We start from the raw sequence: 18,557 nt of genomic DNA, 5'->3' as shown, positions 1-18,557 counted from the left end.
TTTTCCATCCAAATCCCTATCAAAATGTCTTTTAAATGTTGTAATTGTTGTTAAATCTAAGAGTGAATAGTACAGAAAGAAAGGCTGAATGATGTGGTTGGACAGAATGAAAAGAACTGGAGGGTAATATTTGCTTCCAAGGTTGTTGCAGAGTAGTGGGTGATTTTGGTAAAAGGACAGTGAGCCCTGATAGTGATGTGGACCAGTCAGATCAAAAAATAGATGATTAAACTACTTATGTACCACATACACCTGAGTGTACACTCCGAAGACTTAAGGGAGAAAACACAGTCACTTTATTTGTCACGTATTACAGTTTATTGGTATCATAAAATGTTAATTAGCCAAAAACTGCAAAACAGAAACTAACAAACTTAAAAGACCCAGTACAACCCATGGACAAAGCCAATGTCATCTACAAAATTCCATGCAAGGACTGCCACAAACACTACATAGGAAAAACAGGAAGAAAGTTAGCCACCAGGATACACGAACACCAGTTAGCCACAAAAAGACACGACCCTCTCTCCCTCGTAGCCCTACACACGGATGAAAAAAAACACAATTTTGACTGGGACAACACATCTATCCTGGGACAGGCTAAGCAAAGACATGCCAGAGAATTCATCGAGGCCTGGCACTCCAACCACAATGCAATAAACAAACATATAGATCTAGATGCCATCTATAAACCCCTCAGAAAATGAACAAGAAATGACATCACCACAAAACCCAGGAACCCCATCCAGGAATGGATCTTCTGAGGTTCATCAGTGGAGGTCGCCACTGATGATGTTACCTAGCCAGGTAATGAAACATCTGGATATCAAACCTACAGCTCAGCGAGCAAACCTACACCCTAGAAATGAGTTTTCAATGACATTTTTAAGAGACACAGGTTTTTTGTTATTTATTTCATCGACATTCACTGTAAGTCAGAATGTAATGACCCAACCATTAGTAAGTCTTTGTTTTAATGCTTCTCCTCATTGGTCCGGTTAATTCCATCACAGAGCTGGTCGATTTAGCAAGTTGCTGCCATTTTTCAGAGCCAAAGCTCTGATCCATTGCATTCTGGGACTTCAAAGTAGAAATGTCCTGTTCAAACAATTGTATTTCTGAGTAGATTTGAGAAAGTTCTTCCTCCTTACTTGAAAGCTGCATTGAAGGAATTTAAATTTTAAGCATATCAATGTGATTTTTAGAAACAATTACCCTAATATTTCAGTTTTAATGATTACAATTAAACAAGACTAAGTCAGCTGAAATCAAGTAAACTTTAGTCCACAGTAAATGTCAATAACATTACAACATATTAGACCTAGAGTTTATATGTAATTGTATACTAAGTTGAAAACCTACCCAATCTTAATTGTGAATGTGAAAAGAGATGCTTGAGACCTTGAACCTAGACAGGCAGCTTTTAAAAAATTGGGCAGAGAACTCTTCTGGTATTCTTGCACCATTCATGTCACTTGAAAATTTTTTGATATTAGCATTGTAACATCTCAGGATAGGGGTAGCAAGCCTACAAGCAACACTCTTCTGCTGCTGGCTTGATTGTGGAGATGGGTTTTTGGAACCACTGCTATAGTTCTTTAAAATATTTATTCATGGGAAATGGGTGTCATTGGCTAAACCATCATTTATTTCCCATCCCGAATAGCCCTTGAGAAGAGAGTGGTGAACTACCTTCTTCAACTGCTGTGGATCTTGGAGTGTAGGTATACCTACAGTGCTGTTAGGGAGGAAGTGCCAGGATCTTGACTCAGCAAAAGTGAAGGAATGGACTTGTTGATCTCAACCAGGATGGGAGATGGCTTAGGGGAGAACGTGCTAGTAGAGTTTCCGTCCATCCGCCCTTGTTTGAGGGTTTGGAAGATGCAGTCAGAGAAATCTGAATGAATGACTGCAGTTACAGCATATGGTGCTCATGCTGCCGTTAAACGCCAATCATAAGGGAACTGAAAGTGGAAAACAGTGAATAGGGTGCCAAGCAAGCAGGATACTTTGTTAGGGATGGTACTGAGCACTCTGAATGTTGTTGAGATTGCATTCAAGCAAGTGGAGAGAATATTTCATCACTCCTCAATTTGGCTTGTCAATGCTGGTCAGGCATTGAAGAGACAGAAGGCAAGCTATTGGCTGTGGAATTATTAGTTTTTGACCTGCTCTTGTGGTCACAGTATGTGTGTGCTGGTCCAACTCAGGTTCTGGTCAATGACATCTTGTACCCACTCCCAGCTCGCCTGATTGATTGTGATGGTAATGCCACTGAACATTAAAGGGCAATGGTCAGATCTTTTGAGCTTGGAGTGGGTTTTTGCCTGGCACAAATATTATTTGCCATTCTTTTTTAGCTCATGCCTAGATGTTATCCAGGTCATTCTGTTTATAAACATAAGCTGCTTTAGTATCTTGTGATGTAGACTGGCTTTTAGGATTTTGTAGGAGTGTCATATTGATTTGTGTCTCTCTGAATTAATTAATAATTAACTTGAACGTTTCTGAAGCTATTATGTTTTTTACAAACAAAGAGGGCTAGTTTTCAGAACTAAATGGATTTTTATTTATCTTGGAGGGTGTGGTTTACAATCAAGCAAGATAAACAATTATATCTCAAAGATTTTGATCAAAATGTCTGGACCTTTTATAACACTTGGGGGAAACTTTTTCCTAGGATGATGACGTCAGCTTGTACGAGGGGGCATAACTACAAATTGGGGAGTGATAGATTTAAGACAGATGTCAGAGGCTTTACTTAGATGGTGGTAAGGGCATGGAATGCCCTACCTGCCAATGCAGTCAGCTCAGCCACATTAGGGAGATTTAAACAATTCTTGGATAAGCACATGGATGATGATGGGATAGTGTAGGGGGACAAGCTGAGAATAGTTCACAGGTCGGTGCAATATCGAGGGCCGAAGGGCCTGTTCTGCGCTGTATTGTTCTATATTCTATGTTCTAAACCTCTATCGCTTAGAGAATTTTTCAGTGTCACTTTCAGTTTGGGCAGTTGAACAGTCATTTTCACACGTAAAGTCACTCCTGAGAAAGAGGGGAAATATAATTAAATATGTTAACATTAGATTACTTGGGGTAAGAAGCTAAGTCCTGGACCAGAAGTGTTTGGATTAAAACTTGAAAAGATCATTTGAAGCTGAGACCACTTAAACCTTGGTGTGCAATAGCTTCTTCCTGGAGCTGTCAGATTTTCCAAACTGTAAGTGAAAGTCAAAATAAACCTGTTGTCATATTTGAGAAAGGAATTTTCTGGTATGAGTACTGTACAAAGGTTGCTTTTGGATATCATACAGCAGTGTTTAGTGTTTTGGGATTAACAGGATTATATATCTGTGTTTCAAAATCTTTATGTTTGTATTTATGTCTGATTTATGCTGTTATCTTAAATTCCTTTTGCTTAATAAACATCTGTGTTGTTAAAAATAAAGCTCCAATATTAAATGCTTTTGTTTCAATCAAAAACCACCTTGTTAAAATCAAAACAAAATATGATCTACTCAGGCAGATTAGTGTGGAATCAGACTTGACCAGTAATAACATTAGCTGGAATGGAAAAATCTGAGGGGCTACAAATGGTGCTGAGCACTGCATAATCAGTGAATGTCCCATGTTTGAGTGTAATGATGGAAGAAAGGTCATTGAAACACCTAAAAATAGTTGTGCCTAGGAAAATACTTTCTAGAGCTCAGGCAGAGATGTCCTGTGACTGAGGTGATTGAACTCCAACAGTTTTTCACTGGAGAGTATGAAGTTGAAAAGTGACCCCATAGAGGTTTATATATGAAGGGCATAGAAGTGAACAGCCAAGGTATTTTCCTGAGGGTTGAAGGATTTCAAAACCAGGGAGCATATTTTTAAGGTGAGGGGAGAAATATTTAAAAAGGGACCTGAGAAACAAATTTTTCACACAGAGGGTGGTTCATATATAGAATGAACTGCCAGGGAAAGTGATAGATGCAATGGTTTTGATATAATTGAGTGGTTTGGTAGGACATTTCAAAGAGTAGTTTAAGAGTCAACTACTTTTCTGTAGGTCTGAAGTCATATAGGCCAAACCAGAGTTCCTTCCCTAAAGAAAATTAGTGAATCACACGGGCTCTTAACCAATAAATAAGGCTTACATGATTGCTATTAGCTGACCCTTTTAATTCATGGTTTTTGACATCAAATTTCATGATCAGCTATGGTGGGATTCAAACTCCTGACTGCAGTAACCTAGTGCTCTGTATCACTGATTCAGTGGCATTATTACTGTGCTACCACCTCCCTTTCAGGCTTCAGTCCTGTTTTGGGAGACAGCATGGTTCATGACAACTCAAAGCAGTAGTGAAAAATGGGAATGCTAGTCTGAAGTTGGGAATTTTTTGAATTGCATGTACAAACATTGTTACTTACTTAGCACAACATGCAAAGTTAAATGTTTTCTTAATAGACTGAATTTTAATAGTGCTTTTTTTTTGAAAAGTGACAATTAAAATGAACTGGCATATGAAAGTGGAATAGTCTTTACAACTGATTACAATGCCCTTTGGCATTGAACAGTTCTGAGTTTCCAATTTATTGTCAACAATAGGCTTGTATTATTGAGTGTCAGTCAGCCATTTGTTCAGTTTTGAAGTACAGTAACGCAACATCTTCAAAGTCTTTAATAGTTTTTTTGCTCTTGGGGCTTTGATACAGTTGTGAAACAGAATTTAATTATCAATGCTTGATTGAAAATTAAATCCTAATAATGATTTTAGTTCAGCAAGGGCTGTTATAGCTGTCAAGAGTACCATGAGTGTTATTCTGACAATTTTGAGCTCTTAGAGGATGATGTTTATTGACAAGGTTTTCTTATTCTGACAGTTTTATGAATGTGATAGATTAAAATTTTAAGTGAAATTTGAATGATTATGTTTGAACCAGCTGTATGAGTTTGGGGAGGAATAGCGAGGAACAGCGAGGCAAATTGGGAAGGGGCAGTGAATGAGAAAGGTGAGATGTAAAGTGTTGAATGGAGTGAAGTTTAGGGTTGGGGGATGGAACTGGTGAGTGAGAAGCAGCAAGAGCTTTTGGAATGGGAAATGGAGAAAAAAGGGAAGTGATAGTGGCTACAAGCACAAGGCAGGAAGAAATGAGTTAGGGAAGCAGTAAGAGTATTATGTTAGTAAAAACAGCAAATTGACAAAGTCTTTGGATCGATTAGAGTCATAGAGATGTTCAGCACGGATAGAGATCCTTCGGTCCAACTTGTCCATGCCGACCAGATATCCCAACCCAATCTAGTCCCACCTGCCAGCACCTGGCCCATATCCCTCCAAACCCTTCCTATTCATACACCCATCCAGATGCCCTTTAAATTGTACCGGCCTCCACCACTTCCTCTGACAACTCATTCCATACACGCACCCTCTGAGTGAAAAAGTTGCCTCTTATGCCTCTTTTATATCTTTCCCTTCTCATCCTAAACCTATGCCCTCTAGTTCTGGATTCCACCACCCTAGGGAAAAGACTTTGTCTATTTATCCTATCCATGCCCCTCATAATTTTACAAACATCTATCAGTTCACTCTTCAGCCTCCGACACTCCAGGGAAAACAGCCCTATCCTATTCAACCTCTCCCTATTGCTCAAATCCTCCAACCCTGGCAACTTCCTTGTAAATCTTTTCTGAACCCTTTCAAGTTTTACAACATCTTTCTGATAGGAAGGAGACCAGAATTGCACCAATGTCTGGACAGCCACAACATGATCTCCCAACTCCTGTACTCAATACTCTAACCAATAAAGGAAAGCATATCATTCAAATATCACTTAAAATTTTAATCTATCACATTCATAAAACTTCACGATCCTATCTACCTGCGCCTCCACTTTCAAGGAGCTATGAACCTGCACTCCAAGGTCTCTTTATTCAGCAACACTCCAGAGGACCTCACCATTAAGTGTATAAGTCCTGCTAAGATTTGTTTTCCCAAAATGCAGCACCTCACATTTATCTAGATTAAACTCCATCTGCCACTTCTTACCCCATTGGCCCATCCGATCAAGATTCCGTTGTAATCTAAGATGACCTTCGTCGCTGTCCACTACACTTCCAATTTTGGTGTCATATCCACATCATTTATATAAATGATGAAAAGTAGTGGACCCAGCACCGATCCTTGTGGCACTCTACTGGTCACAGGCCTCCATTTTGAAAAACAACCCTCCACCACCACCCTCTGTCTTCTATCTTTGAGCCAGTTCTGTATCCAAATGGCGAGTTCTCTCTGTATTCCACGCGATCTAACCTTGCTCACCAGTCTCCCAATGGGAACCTTGTTGAATGCCTTACTGAAGTCCGTATAGATCACATCTACCGCTCTGCACTCATCAATCCTCTTGTTACTTCTTCAAAAAACTCAATCAGGTTTATGAGATGATTTCCCACGCACAAAGCCATGTTGACTATCCCTAATCAATCCTTGCCTTTCCAAATACATGTACATCCTGTCCCTCAGGATTCTCTCCAACAACTTGCCCACCACCACCGTCAGGCTCACTGGTCTACAGTTCCCTGGCTTGTCCTTACCACCCTTCTTAAACAGTGGCACCACATTAGCCAACCTCCGGTCTTCCGCACTTCACATGTGACTATCGATGATACAAGTATCTCAGTAAGAGGCCCTGCAATCATTTCCCTAGTTTCCCACAGAGTTCTAGGGTACACCTGATCAGGTACTGGGGATTTATCCACTTCTGTGCATTTCAAGACATCCAGCACTTTCTCTTCTGTAATATGAACATTTTTCAAGATGTCACCATCTATTTCCCCACATTCTACATCTTCCATGTCCTTTTCCACAGTAAATACAGATGCAAAATATTCGTTTAGTATCTGTTCCATCTCCTGCGGCTCCACACAAACGCCGCCTTGGTGGTCTGTGAGGGGCCCTATTCTCTCCCTAGTTACCCTTTTGTCCTTAATGTGTTTGTAAAAACCCTTTGGATTCTCCTTAACTCTATTTGCCAAAGCTATCTCATGTCCCCATTTTGCCCTCCTGATTTCTCTCTCAAGTATACTCCTACTGTCTTTATACTCTTCTTAGGATTCACTCGATCTATCCTGTCTATACCTGACATATGCTTCCTTCTTTTTCTTAACCAAATCAGCAATTTCTTTAGTAACCCAGCATTCCCTATATCTACCAGCCTTTCCTTTCTCCCTAACAGGAATATACTTTCTCTGGATTCTCGTTATCTCATTCTTCCCATTTTCCAGCCGTCCCTTTACCTGCGAACATCTGCGCCCAATCAGCTTTTGAAAGTTCTTGCCTAATACTGTCAAAATTGGTCTTTCTCTAATTTAGAACTTCAACTTTTAGATTTGGTCTGTTCTTTTCCATCACGTGTCTGCGTGGGTTTCCTCTGGGTGCTCCGGTTTCCTCCCACAGTCCAAAGATGTGTGGGTCAGGTGAATTGGCCATGCTAAATTGCCTGTAGTGTTAGGTAAGGGGTAAATGGGTGGGTTGCGCTTCAGCAGGTCGGTGTGGACTTGTTGGGCCGAAGGGCCTGTTTCCACACTGTAAGTCTAATCTAATCACTATTTTAAAACTAAAAGAATTATGGTCGCTGGCCCCAAAGTGCTCCCCCACCGACACATCAGTCACCTCTCCTGTCTTATTTCCAAGAGTAGGTCAAGTTTTGCACCTTCTCTTGTAGGTACATCCACATACTGAATCAGAAACTTTTCTTTTACACACTTAACAAACCCCTCTCCATCTAAACCTTCAACACTATGGCAGTCCCAGTCTATGTTTGGAAAGTTAAAGTCCCCTATCATAACCACCCTATTATTCTTACAGATAGCTGAGATCTCCTTACAAGTTTGTTTCTCAATTTCCCTCTGACTATTAGGGGGTCTATAATACAATCGCAATAAGGTGATCATCCCTTTCTTATTTATCAGTTCCACCCAAATAACTTCCCTGAATGTATTTCCAAGAATATCCTCCCTAAGTACAGCTGTAATGCTATCCCTTATCAAAAACGCCACTCCCCCTCCTCTCTTGCCTCCCTTTTTGTCCTTCCTGTAGCGTTTATATCCTGGAACATGAAGCTCCCAGTCCTGTCCATCCCTGAGCCATGTTTCTGTAATTGCCATGATATCCCAGTCCCATATTCCTAACCATGCCCTGAGTTCATCTGCCTTCCCTGTTAGGCCCCTTGCATTTTCTACCCCAAAACAGCTTCCAATGATCTAAAAATGTGAATCTTTCTCCCATACACCAGTTGCTCAGCCATGCATTCATCTGCTTATCCTCCTATTCCTGCCCTCACTAGCTCATAGCACCAGGGGTAATCCAGATATTACTACTCTCGAGGACCTCCTTTTGAAATTCCTGCCTAACTCTGTAATTTCCCTTCAGGATATCAACCTTTTCCCTTTCTATGTCTTTGGTTCCAATGTGTCCAATGTCATATTGCTAGTCCGACTCCCCTTGAGAACATTCTGCACCCTCTCTAAAACATCCTTGATCCTGGCACCAGGGAAGCAACACACCATTCTGATTTCTTGCTACTGGCTACAGAAATGTCTGTCTGTACCTCGGATTAGAGAGCCCCCTAACACAATCGATTGCTTGGAACCCAACATACCTCCCATTATTCTAGAGCCAGTCTCAATACCAGAAACTTGGCTGTTCATGCTATGTACCTCTGAGTGTCCATTACGCCCGACATTTTCTAAAACAGATTACTTGTTTGAAATGTGGATAGCCACAGAAGACTCTTGCACTACCTGCCTACCTCTCTTACCTTTCCTTGAGCTAACCCATTTTTGTGACTGTATCTGAGACTTTCCCCTCTTCCTATAACTGCCATCACATCCCCTTGCTCTTGTAAATTCCTCTTTGCCTCTAACTGCCACTCCAACCGATCCATTTAATCTGATAGGATTCACAACCAATGACATTTATTGCGGATATAATCCTTAGTAACCTGTAAACTCTCCCTAAACTCCCACACCCGACAAGGGGAGCATGTCATTCTACTAAGGGTCATTTTTGCTTCTTTCAATCTACAGACCCAGAAATTAACAACGTCTTATTCCTCTCCAAAACACTGCTCCAGGTTAAATTAATACTTCTGGGTTATATTTTAAGTTTAATCAAGAGACATAAATCATTAAAATATATAATCAAGAAAGAACCCATTCTACTCACTATTGCAGACTTATTTTAAGGCCGCACTTAAAATCCACTTATCTGCTTCTGTGCTGTGACCTTTTCCAAACAGATGCCTCCAAGAACAGTTGTGAATTTCACTGTTTTTTAATTTTTCCAGACGCACTCCGATGTCCAGCGATACATGAATTCAAACAGCAAAGGCAGTAACTGCACAGGTTCACTGTGGTGTCAGTTTTTTCTCCCTCTCTCTCCTGTACTGACCTCACCATGTGCTTCCTTTGTCTGTTCTATTCCCTTTTAAAACTGCTATCGTTCTGACATTTTTTTTCTCCGTAGTTCCAAAGTTATGCAACAGCATATAAAACAGTAATTGCTGCTCCTGGAATTCAAGGAAATCACCTCCAACGCCTAAAACACTTTAATAAAGGAGCAACTGTTGGGTTCAAGGTTTTTGTGTAAAGAAAAAATCAGAAAGTTAAGGCACCCATGTTGAATGTTACTCGTGTGAAAATGGTTTTCATTTAGCCTGCTGTTTTTAGGAACACGTCAGGAGCTCCAAATGAGGGATAGCTGTTTCCAATTCATGTGTCATGGTGTACACATTAAACAACCCAGGAGATACCTTTAATGTTAACACTGAATTTTAAGAGTTAAACATGGAGTTTAAAAAAATAAGAGATGACTTGATTGAAGCACTTAATATCCTGAGGGGTTTGACAGGATATATATATAGAGAAACGTTTCTTCTTAAGGGAGAATCTAGCAGTAAGGGGTTGCCTTTTAAAAATGAGGTTGCCCATTTTAAACAAAGGTAGAGATTAGAGGGTTGAGACGTCTCAGTCAATAATGATTCTTGTTGATGAAAATGAATTGCTGATAGCCATTGTCTGATGGAAAACCAACCTACCAACCAACTCTGTTGGATGGAAATCAAGCTGACTCCAAATCTCTGAAAACTGCTCAAAGTTCAGCTCAGAGTTTACAAGTGAGTCAAACTACTGAAATGTAGAAACCTTGTTAGGTTCTTGAGTACTTCAACTAAGAGAGGGACAGAGCCTTGCAGCCTTACTGCAACTTTGGAGGTTTTCTTCCTTATGATTCTCTCAATTGGTGAAATGAAAACCTTGTCCAGAAATGGTTGCAAGGCAATCAGTACACGGACACTACAATCTCTTCTAATGTCAGGTTTACGACAATTTAGGGCAAAAAACTTTACCTGTTAGCTCCAGAAAAGATTTGCTTGACTAATTTTCAAAGTCATGATGTGGAGGTGCCGGAATTAGACTGGGGTGGACAAAGTTAAAAATCTCACAACATCAGGTTATAGTCCAACGGGTTTATTTGAAAGTACAAGCTTTTAGAGTGCTGCTCCTTCAACAGATAGCTAGTGGGGCAGGATCATACCACACAGTATTGATAGAACAAGATCAAAGTGTCATAAAATTGATGGGATGTATTGAACAAACCTAGATTGCTGTTAAGACTTTAATCACTTAGAATGCAGGTTTCAATTGATTAATATGCAAATCCCAGAGCTTAGACAATGTATTAAAGGTGTGAGGTTAGAGTCTGTCTGTAACCCAACCTTGAGTCAAACTGGTTCTATTTTCCAAAGTAGGAACTTATAAAATTGTGTGTTTTTGAATAAAATAGAATATATCTGCAAATGTAAATTCACCCCTAAATGTGTGTGTGTTGGGGGGTGGAGGAAGAGTATGCATGCTTTATAGTGTGTGCATGAGTGTGACAGGGTATATGAGAGGGGGCACGTGTGATTGTTTGAGGATGATCACTTGAGTATAGTGTGGTGGGGTCATCTGTAGTGTGACATGAACCCAAGGTCCTAGCTGAGGCCGTCCTAACAGGTACCGACCTTGGCTATCAGCCTCTGCTCGGCCTCTCCGCGTTATTGCATATCCAGCCTCAGCTGGGAATTTGGGTTCATATCACACTACAGTGACTCCACTATTCACACAAGCACACATACACACTTCCTCACGATCACATTCCCGTTCTCATACACACACTCTCTCTCTCACATGCACACACATATAAGTCTATAGAGTGAATTTGTATTTGCAGATTTATATTCACAGGCACATTCTATTCTGTTCAAAAAGCACACAATCTGTGGACAGTCAGTTCATGTGACATTTTATAAATTCTTACTTTGGAAATAGAACCAGTCTGACTCATGGTTGGGATACAGACAGACTCTAACCTCATACCTTCAATGCATTGTCTAATTTGAGATATCACTTTTTTTGATATAAAACCCTAAGCTGTCTCGGGACTGTGACTTAGAGTCATTTGTACAGCATGGAAACAGACCTTTCGGTCCAACCCATCCATGTAAAAGAAGTTCTAGGATTTACCTATTAATCAATCAAAACTTGCATCCCCATTCTAAGTGATTAAAGATTTAGCAGCAATTTAGAATTATTCAATACATTGCATCAATTGTATGACACTTTGATCTTTTACTCCAAATTCTATGATCCTGCCCCACTAGCTAATTGATGAAGGAGCAATGGTCTGAAAACTTGTACTTTAAAATAAACCTGTTGGACTATAACCTGGTGTTGTGTGATTTTTAACCTTTTTTAAAGTCTCCTTGTAATCAACTGTTGGATTACAGCCCACATTAAACTGCTGACTTCACTTCCAAAAAGCCATTTTTTTTTAAGATTAGATACTTACAGCGTGGAAACAGGCCCTTCGCCCCAACAAGTCAACACCGACCCGTAAACCACCCATACCTGTACATTTACTCCTTACCTAACACTACGGTCAATTTAGCATGGCCAATTCACCTGACCCGCACATCTTTGGATTGTGGGAGGAAACCGGAGCACCCGGAGGAAACCCACATAGACATGGGGAGAACATGCAAACTCCACACAGTCAGTCGCCTGAGGTGGGAATTGAACCCAGGTCTCTGGCGCTGTGAGGCAGCAGTGCTAACCACTGTGCCACCGTGCCGCCCAAATTTGGTTCCCTCTAATTTTAGTTAAATAGCCTGGTTAATCCAGGAAGAGTCCAAACCTGCAAGAAAATTTCATTGAGGTGCAATAAGTATCAAATTGTTATTATCAGGGACACTTTAAGTATTCTAATGTTGACTTCACAAAGGCTAGCAGAGAAGGGGAGAATTTTCTACATCTGTCTATCTCTAGTCCAATGAGGAAAGAATCACAGAACCATTACAATACAGAAGGAGGCTATACATCATGTTTGTTTTGGCACTAAGCCATAATGTCAGAGAATTACTGTCCTACCATTGTAAACTTGTGCTTTTTTCCCCTACTTTAATATCATCTAATGCCCTCTTGAATACCTCCATTAAACCTGCCACAACAGTGGGCTCAAATTACTCTGTGAAAAGTGGTTTACAAACTCACTTTCTTGCCACTTAAAGTCCCCTCTGAAATCAGTTGATTATTCTTAATCTGGATTGACTGATGACTGTCCATCATCCTAAACCTTAGATGCAATGATCAGTCCCCTAAATACTCCCCCACTACCACTTTATCTACTTTACTCAACATATTCACAAGAACTGGGTTGAATAAAGCCTCCTTTCTTGTTGGGCCAGATACTTGCTGCATTAGGAAATTCTCCTGAATGTTATGTTTTACCTCTATTGTCTCTTACACCTCCTCTTTCCCAGTCAATATATGTAATTAAAGTTCCACATTAAACTTCTCTATGATGTTTACACCTTTCTATAATTTCCTTGTTCCTTAAGAACAATTCAAATGGATCAAGTATCATTAAGGGAAACTTGAGATATTGATTATAATGATCAGAATTTTTAATATAAATTTTGGGAAAATATAAAAAAAATTTGCAGGAAGATCTAACTGGAGGGAGGATTGACTTCAATGTGGTGAGAATGATTCAGACCCAGGTAAATCAGAATCACAGACTGACAGGCCAAACTGGAGTGGAACAATAGGCTGTCTTTAAAGAAGAAAAATGTGTTCAGTTCCCATAATCAGGAAAAATACAGCAAACAGAACCCTGTATTGTGAAAGAGCTAAAGAGGTAAGCTGAAGCAGAAAAAACATGTGTACAACAGATTCCAGTTTGCTAATACAAGGAAGAATCAGGCTGAATATAAAATGTTGAATTTGGGAGTGGAAGTTGAAATAAGAACACGGAAGACCGAAAATGAAACTGGCATCCAACAAAAAAAGTGAATCCAAATGTTTTCTAAAAGCATATATAAAGTTACAATGCAACCACAATTACATTTTCTAAGAAAGGCAAAAAGAGGATTGGGTTAATCAGGTACCAAAAAGTGGAGTTACACATGAATGCAGAGGCATAGCTTGAGATAATAAAGGAGTACTTTGCCTCTGTCTTCGCAAAGGAAGAAAACGTTGCTAAAATCAGTGAAAGATGAGGTAGTTGAGACACTGGATACATTGAAAATTGATAAAGATAAGTTATTAGAAAGGCTGGTAGAAATTAAAATTGGTAACTCTCCAGGGCTATATGAGATATCTTGAATGGATACTAAAAGAAGTAAGACTGGAAATGATTCAGAGAATGGCCATAATTTTGTAATTAAGTTGATACAGTGATAGTGTTGGAGGACGAAAGAAATGAAAATGTTTAAACCAGTTCAGAAAGTGTGCAAGGACAAACAAAACAACTATGGGCCAATCAACTTAATCTCAGCGGTGGGAATGGTTTTAGAAGGAACAGTCAAGAAGAAAATTATTATTTGGACAAATATGGATTAATTAAGCAAAGACAGTACAAATTTATTAAGGGCAAACAGTGTTGATATAATCTTATGATAAATTAACCCGGAGGATACTGAAAGTAGTATGGTTGATGTGGACTTCTTTTAATGTGTCTTTTAGCAGGTTTGTGAACAAAGGTGGAAACCTGTGGAATAGACGGGACAGTGACAGGATGGATACAAAGCTGGGTGAATGATAGAACAGAAAAATATTGGTGAATGGTTATTCATGGGAGAACTGGAAGTGGTGTACTGGGTTTCCCCAGAACATAGGAATTACCTACATTGCTTGAACCAGAGTAATGATGTAGACTTAAGTGAAGGAAACCATTTCAGAATTTGCAGATGACACAAAACTGAGAAACCTGGTGATAAATTTCAAGAGGAGATAGAGGCTTATGGAATAGATAGGTGTGTGATAAATGTAATTTAATGTGGGCAATGTGAAATAACATATTTTGGCAGGAAGAATAAGCAAAGGCAATTTTTAAAAAAGGATACAACTGTATGCGCATACAGGATCAAAGAGACCCAGGGCTATAGGTGTATAAATCATTTTCAGTGGGAGGGCAGGTTAAGAAAGCTATTAATATGCTAAACAGGTTTCTGGGCTTCATAAATATTACCAAGAGTCCAAAAGTAATGGTGAACCTTCATAAAATCCTCATTCTGCCTCAAGCAGAGAATTTTGTCCAATTCCAAATGGCTGTGAGAGGGTGCAAGATAGAGGCCTAGGCTAACAGACTTCAGTCATGTGGATAGAGTGGTGAAGGTGGGATTGTTCTCCTTTTTGAGAGGAAATTTGAGACAGGCATTCAAAATCACAGGAGATCTGGACAGAACAGGTAGACAGAAATTGTTTCCATTGGCAGAACAGTTCGGAATGACAGGACATGAATTTCAGCGAGAAAAGTTGGCTGGATTATGGTCAAAAGACAGGAGAGTTGGACTAGCTGTGTAATTCTTACAAATGAATTGTATTGCAGCCATTCTGATTTGATGCTCAACACTCGAGTCTAGTGGGATGAATGTGTCCTCTAGTGTTTCTGTCATTTCCACTAAAAAAACCCAACAGACCACGAGTATAATTACCATTAGTCTCTCATCAAAGAGATTAAAGTTGACACTGGTACTGACATATTTAACATTAATGCTAAGTAGAAAGGGAAAGATGCAGAAGTGATTTAAAACGTACGACTATTTAAATGTTCAGATGAAAAATAAAGGATTTATTACTTTTGCTGCCCTTGTTCTTACATTCAAACAAAATTAACCACAACTTATCATAATCTTCCACCATACCCAACAATTCAGAAAGACTGTCAGGCTGAAAATCAACTGCAGTAAACTCTTTTAATCAACAGAAGTAAGGGTGATTAACTTGGCATCTTCCCTTTCATGCTATTGCTTAATGCTAGTGGCACTAGCCTGTTGTGAAGAAAATGAAGGTTATGTGCTGACTTGCTAAAACCATGTTTTACTTTAATTCTAAAAATTGTATGATGTAACAGTTTCCAGAATTTGACATTACATCCAATAATAAACTAGGAGCAGTTTTGCAATCATGAGGCTGAAATTCATTTAGTTCTCGTCTGCAGCAGATTTTAGCCAGAGCTATTTAGGTAGTGACACAGTCCCAAATTCTAAGAACTGTGTTGTTAGTATCAGGGACAAGAATCTATGCTGTTTACCGCATTGCCTCAGAGCAACGAACCTCAGACATGTTGTAACTTTATTACTGGGGTTGGATGGTGGTGTTGAAAGAAGACTATTACACCTCAAGATAATCAAAGAAGTTGAAACAGTTCAGGGTATTGTTCTATTCATTCTGAGGATGTGGCTATTATTGAGAACTAATTGCCCTCCCTGTGAGGGTGTGTGTCCACGAGGGAGAGAGGATGTATAAGTCAGCAATGGAGTAACAGAGTTTCAGGGAAGGAGGAAGTGAGGGAAAGCATGTGTAACTCTGAGGCTGAGTGTGAGTCAGACACACCCACACTTGCCTGCATCATCCTCATTCCCTCCTTTAAAAACCTATCCACAAAACAGACTGGGAGAGGAAGAAAATCAGACAACCTGCTTCCAATCCCCACTTTTGTATGAATTTTGAGGCCAGTTAAGAGTACTTTTTAATTCATTCACAGGACGAGGGTGTCTCTGCCTAGGCCACCATTAACTGTCTCAGAGGGTAGTTCAGAGTCAACCACATTGCTGTAGGTCTGAAATCACATGTAGGCCTGATCAGATGAGAATGGAAGTTTCCTTCCCTAAAGGATATTAGTGTACCAGATGGTTTTCTGAAAATTGACTTGGATTAGCACCATCACACACTGCATGTAATTTCACCAGCCTGGTACCTAATTTTTAGATAAGTCTGGTACTGCTCCTGAAGTGTCCTCATGCACACTTCTCCAAACTGCACTGATCTCCTAGATTAATGGTAATGGAGATTGGCCATGGACCTGCAGCTTGTACTTGAATATAATTCTGCTACTGCTAATGGTCCAACCATTTCAAGGGTGCCCAGTTTGATTTACTAGATCTATTCACAACCTATCCCATTTGGGACACTGCCGATGCTAGACAATATAATGGAGGGTGTTACTAATGTGGAAAAAGGTCTTCATCACCTCAGGGACAATGCAATAGTCACTCCTACCAATACTGTCACACACACATACATCTGTGATGGATAGATTAATGAGTACAAAGTTAAGTTGGATTTTCTCGTCTTGGTTCTCTGCCACCTGCCAGAGATCCAGCCTGGCAGCTGCTTACTTTAGAAACTGGCCAAGTCAGTCAGTGTGGTACAATCAAGCCACTCTTGGAATGAAAGCCGCATTTCGAATGAATTCTCAGTGAGGGACTTCAATGGTCTTTCCGTCCTCAGTGCTCCTTCCAAATGGTCTTTAAGGGGTGTACGGTGGTGATCAGCAGGAGGGTTATTTTTCCTATGTTTCTCCTGATGCTGAGAGTTTGGAGTCAATATTGAGAACTCCTAGGATCTTTCCCTTCTGACTGTATAACATTGTTTTACCACATCTGGGTCTGCCCTGCTCATGACACAGGATATTAACAGGAATGGTGACTGTGCTGGCTGCAATAATGTCTGTAAGATCTGTTGGGTTGATGCTTTACCAGTCTGAGACAGCTCTCCCAATTTTGGTACGTGTACCTACATGTTAGTGAGACAATTTTGTAAAGTTGCCTTGGCTGTATATGCATGTGTCATCTGGTGTCATAATTGATACTGTATTCAATTTTATTCATTTTTGACTTTGTGGTATTTTGACACAATTGAATGGCTTTCTCGGCCATTTCAGAATGCAGCTGATAGTCAGCCACATTAATATGAGCATGGAGTTACATGTAAGTCAGACCAGATAAAGATGCCAGACATTCTTCTCTAAAGATCAATGGTGGACCAGATGGATTTTAAATAAGAATCTGGTATTCATGGTCACCATGGCTCTTCTTTAAAATCCAGATTCATCTAAATAATTAAACTTAAATTTCTTAGCTGCTGGGTTGAATTTGAACACATGACTCAGGATCATTACTAGTCAAATGTCTTCTGAACACAGATATCCACAAAGTTTTGAATTCCAATAGAAAACTGGGGAAGTACTACAAGCTCTTAAGATGGGTTAAATTTTACTTTCTCATCTAACCTGAAAAGTGAATTAAATAAAGCTAATGAATAAAAAAAAACTTGAATTATCATAAGGCCTTTTAGCTTTATTTTCAACCTTACCTCTACCAGACAAACCCTGTTTGCATTTAGCTGTGATCCTGTGTCTTCAAGGTTGAAATCTATCCTAAACTTAATCAGGCATCCAATTAAGTAATTTTCACATGTGGTACAGTTAATTTCTTAGTTTTGATCCACTGCCTGATATATGTTGGGAATGATTTGTTTATTACAATGCAGTGTCTGACATCAAACAGTACATAGATAAAACTGATTTCATTTTCTAATCAGGTATATTCTATAAATCACTTCAGAGTTTTCAAACTATAATGGGGGAAATAATAAAGGCTAATGTTCACGTCTGCTGATGGTCCATTGTCATTGATCTTTCACTTCTAAGAAACCTTTTGTATTATTGATGCTAAGTGAACAGACTGCTTAATCAAGCAAAACGTAGCTCTTAACTTGCATGTTGCCAATTGAAATTTGCTCTTTGAAGTGTTTTTTACATTCAAAATGGCTGGAAATTTAAAATCAGCCTCCATAACTTGAAATCAAGGCAGGTTGTGTACAATAATTCCAAGCCATTTAAGGTGAATGGTGATGAACTCTGAATATCTTTTGTATTTCCACTGTTAATAATATTGAATATCCCAAATACTGGAAGTTAGGAGTACACAATTAAATCAAAACAGTTTCTAGTGCTGCATCCAATTGTCAGCATAAGTACAGCCACGTCCAGCGTGGCATAGGTTAGACAGTATGGGGCACAGTCAGAGAATGGTTACAGCACAGGAGGCCATTTGACCCTTTAAGCCTGCACCAACTCTCTGCAAGAGCAATTTAGTTGGGCCTCTTCCCCCACCCTTTCCGCAAAGCTCTATTTTTTAAAAAAACTCTTAAATGTCGAGCCAATTCCGTTTTGAAAGCCACAACT

General features: G+C 39.6%; 1 protein-coding gene across 1 annotated transcript in view; it reads right to left on the bottom strand.

Moving 5' to 3' along the window:
- Window positions 1–433: 433 nt before the first annotated feature.
- The window catches only part of LOC132805936 (ERC protein 2-like), a 53,137-nt gene continuing 35,013 nt past the window's right edge, over window positions 434–18,557 (bottom strand). Inside the window, exon 8 of the mRNA XM_060821202.1 lies at window positions 434–1,158. Within this exon, the coding sequence (XP_060677185.1) occupies window positions 958–1,158 (201 nt within the window). The 3' untranslated portion in view covers window positions 434–957. The remainder of the gene's footprint in view (window positions 1,159–18,557) is intronic.

Source organism: Hemiscyllium ocellatum, chromosome 3 (genome assembly GCF_020745735.1).
Source record: "Hemiscyllium ocellatum isolate sHemOce1 chromosome 3, sHemOce1.pat.X.cur, whole genome shotgun sequence".
Lineage (NCBI taxonomy): Eukaryota > Metazoa > Chordata > Chondrichthyes > Orectolobiformes > Hemiscylliidae > Hemiscyllium > Hemiscyllium ocellatum.
This window is presented reverse-complemented; position numbering and strand designations above follow the sequence as displayed.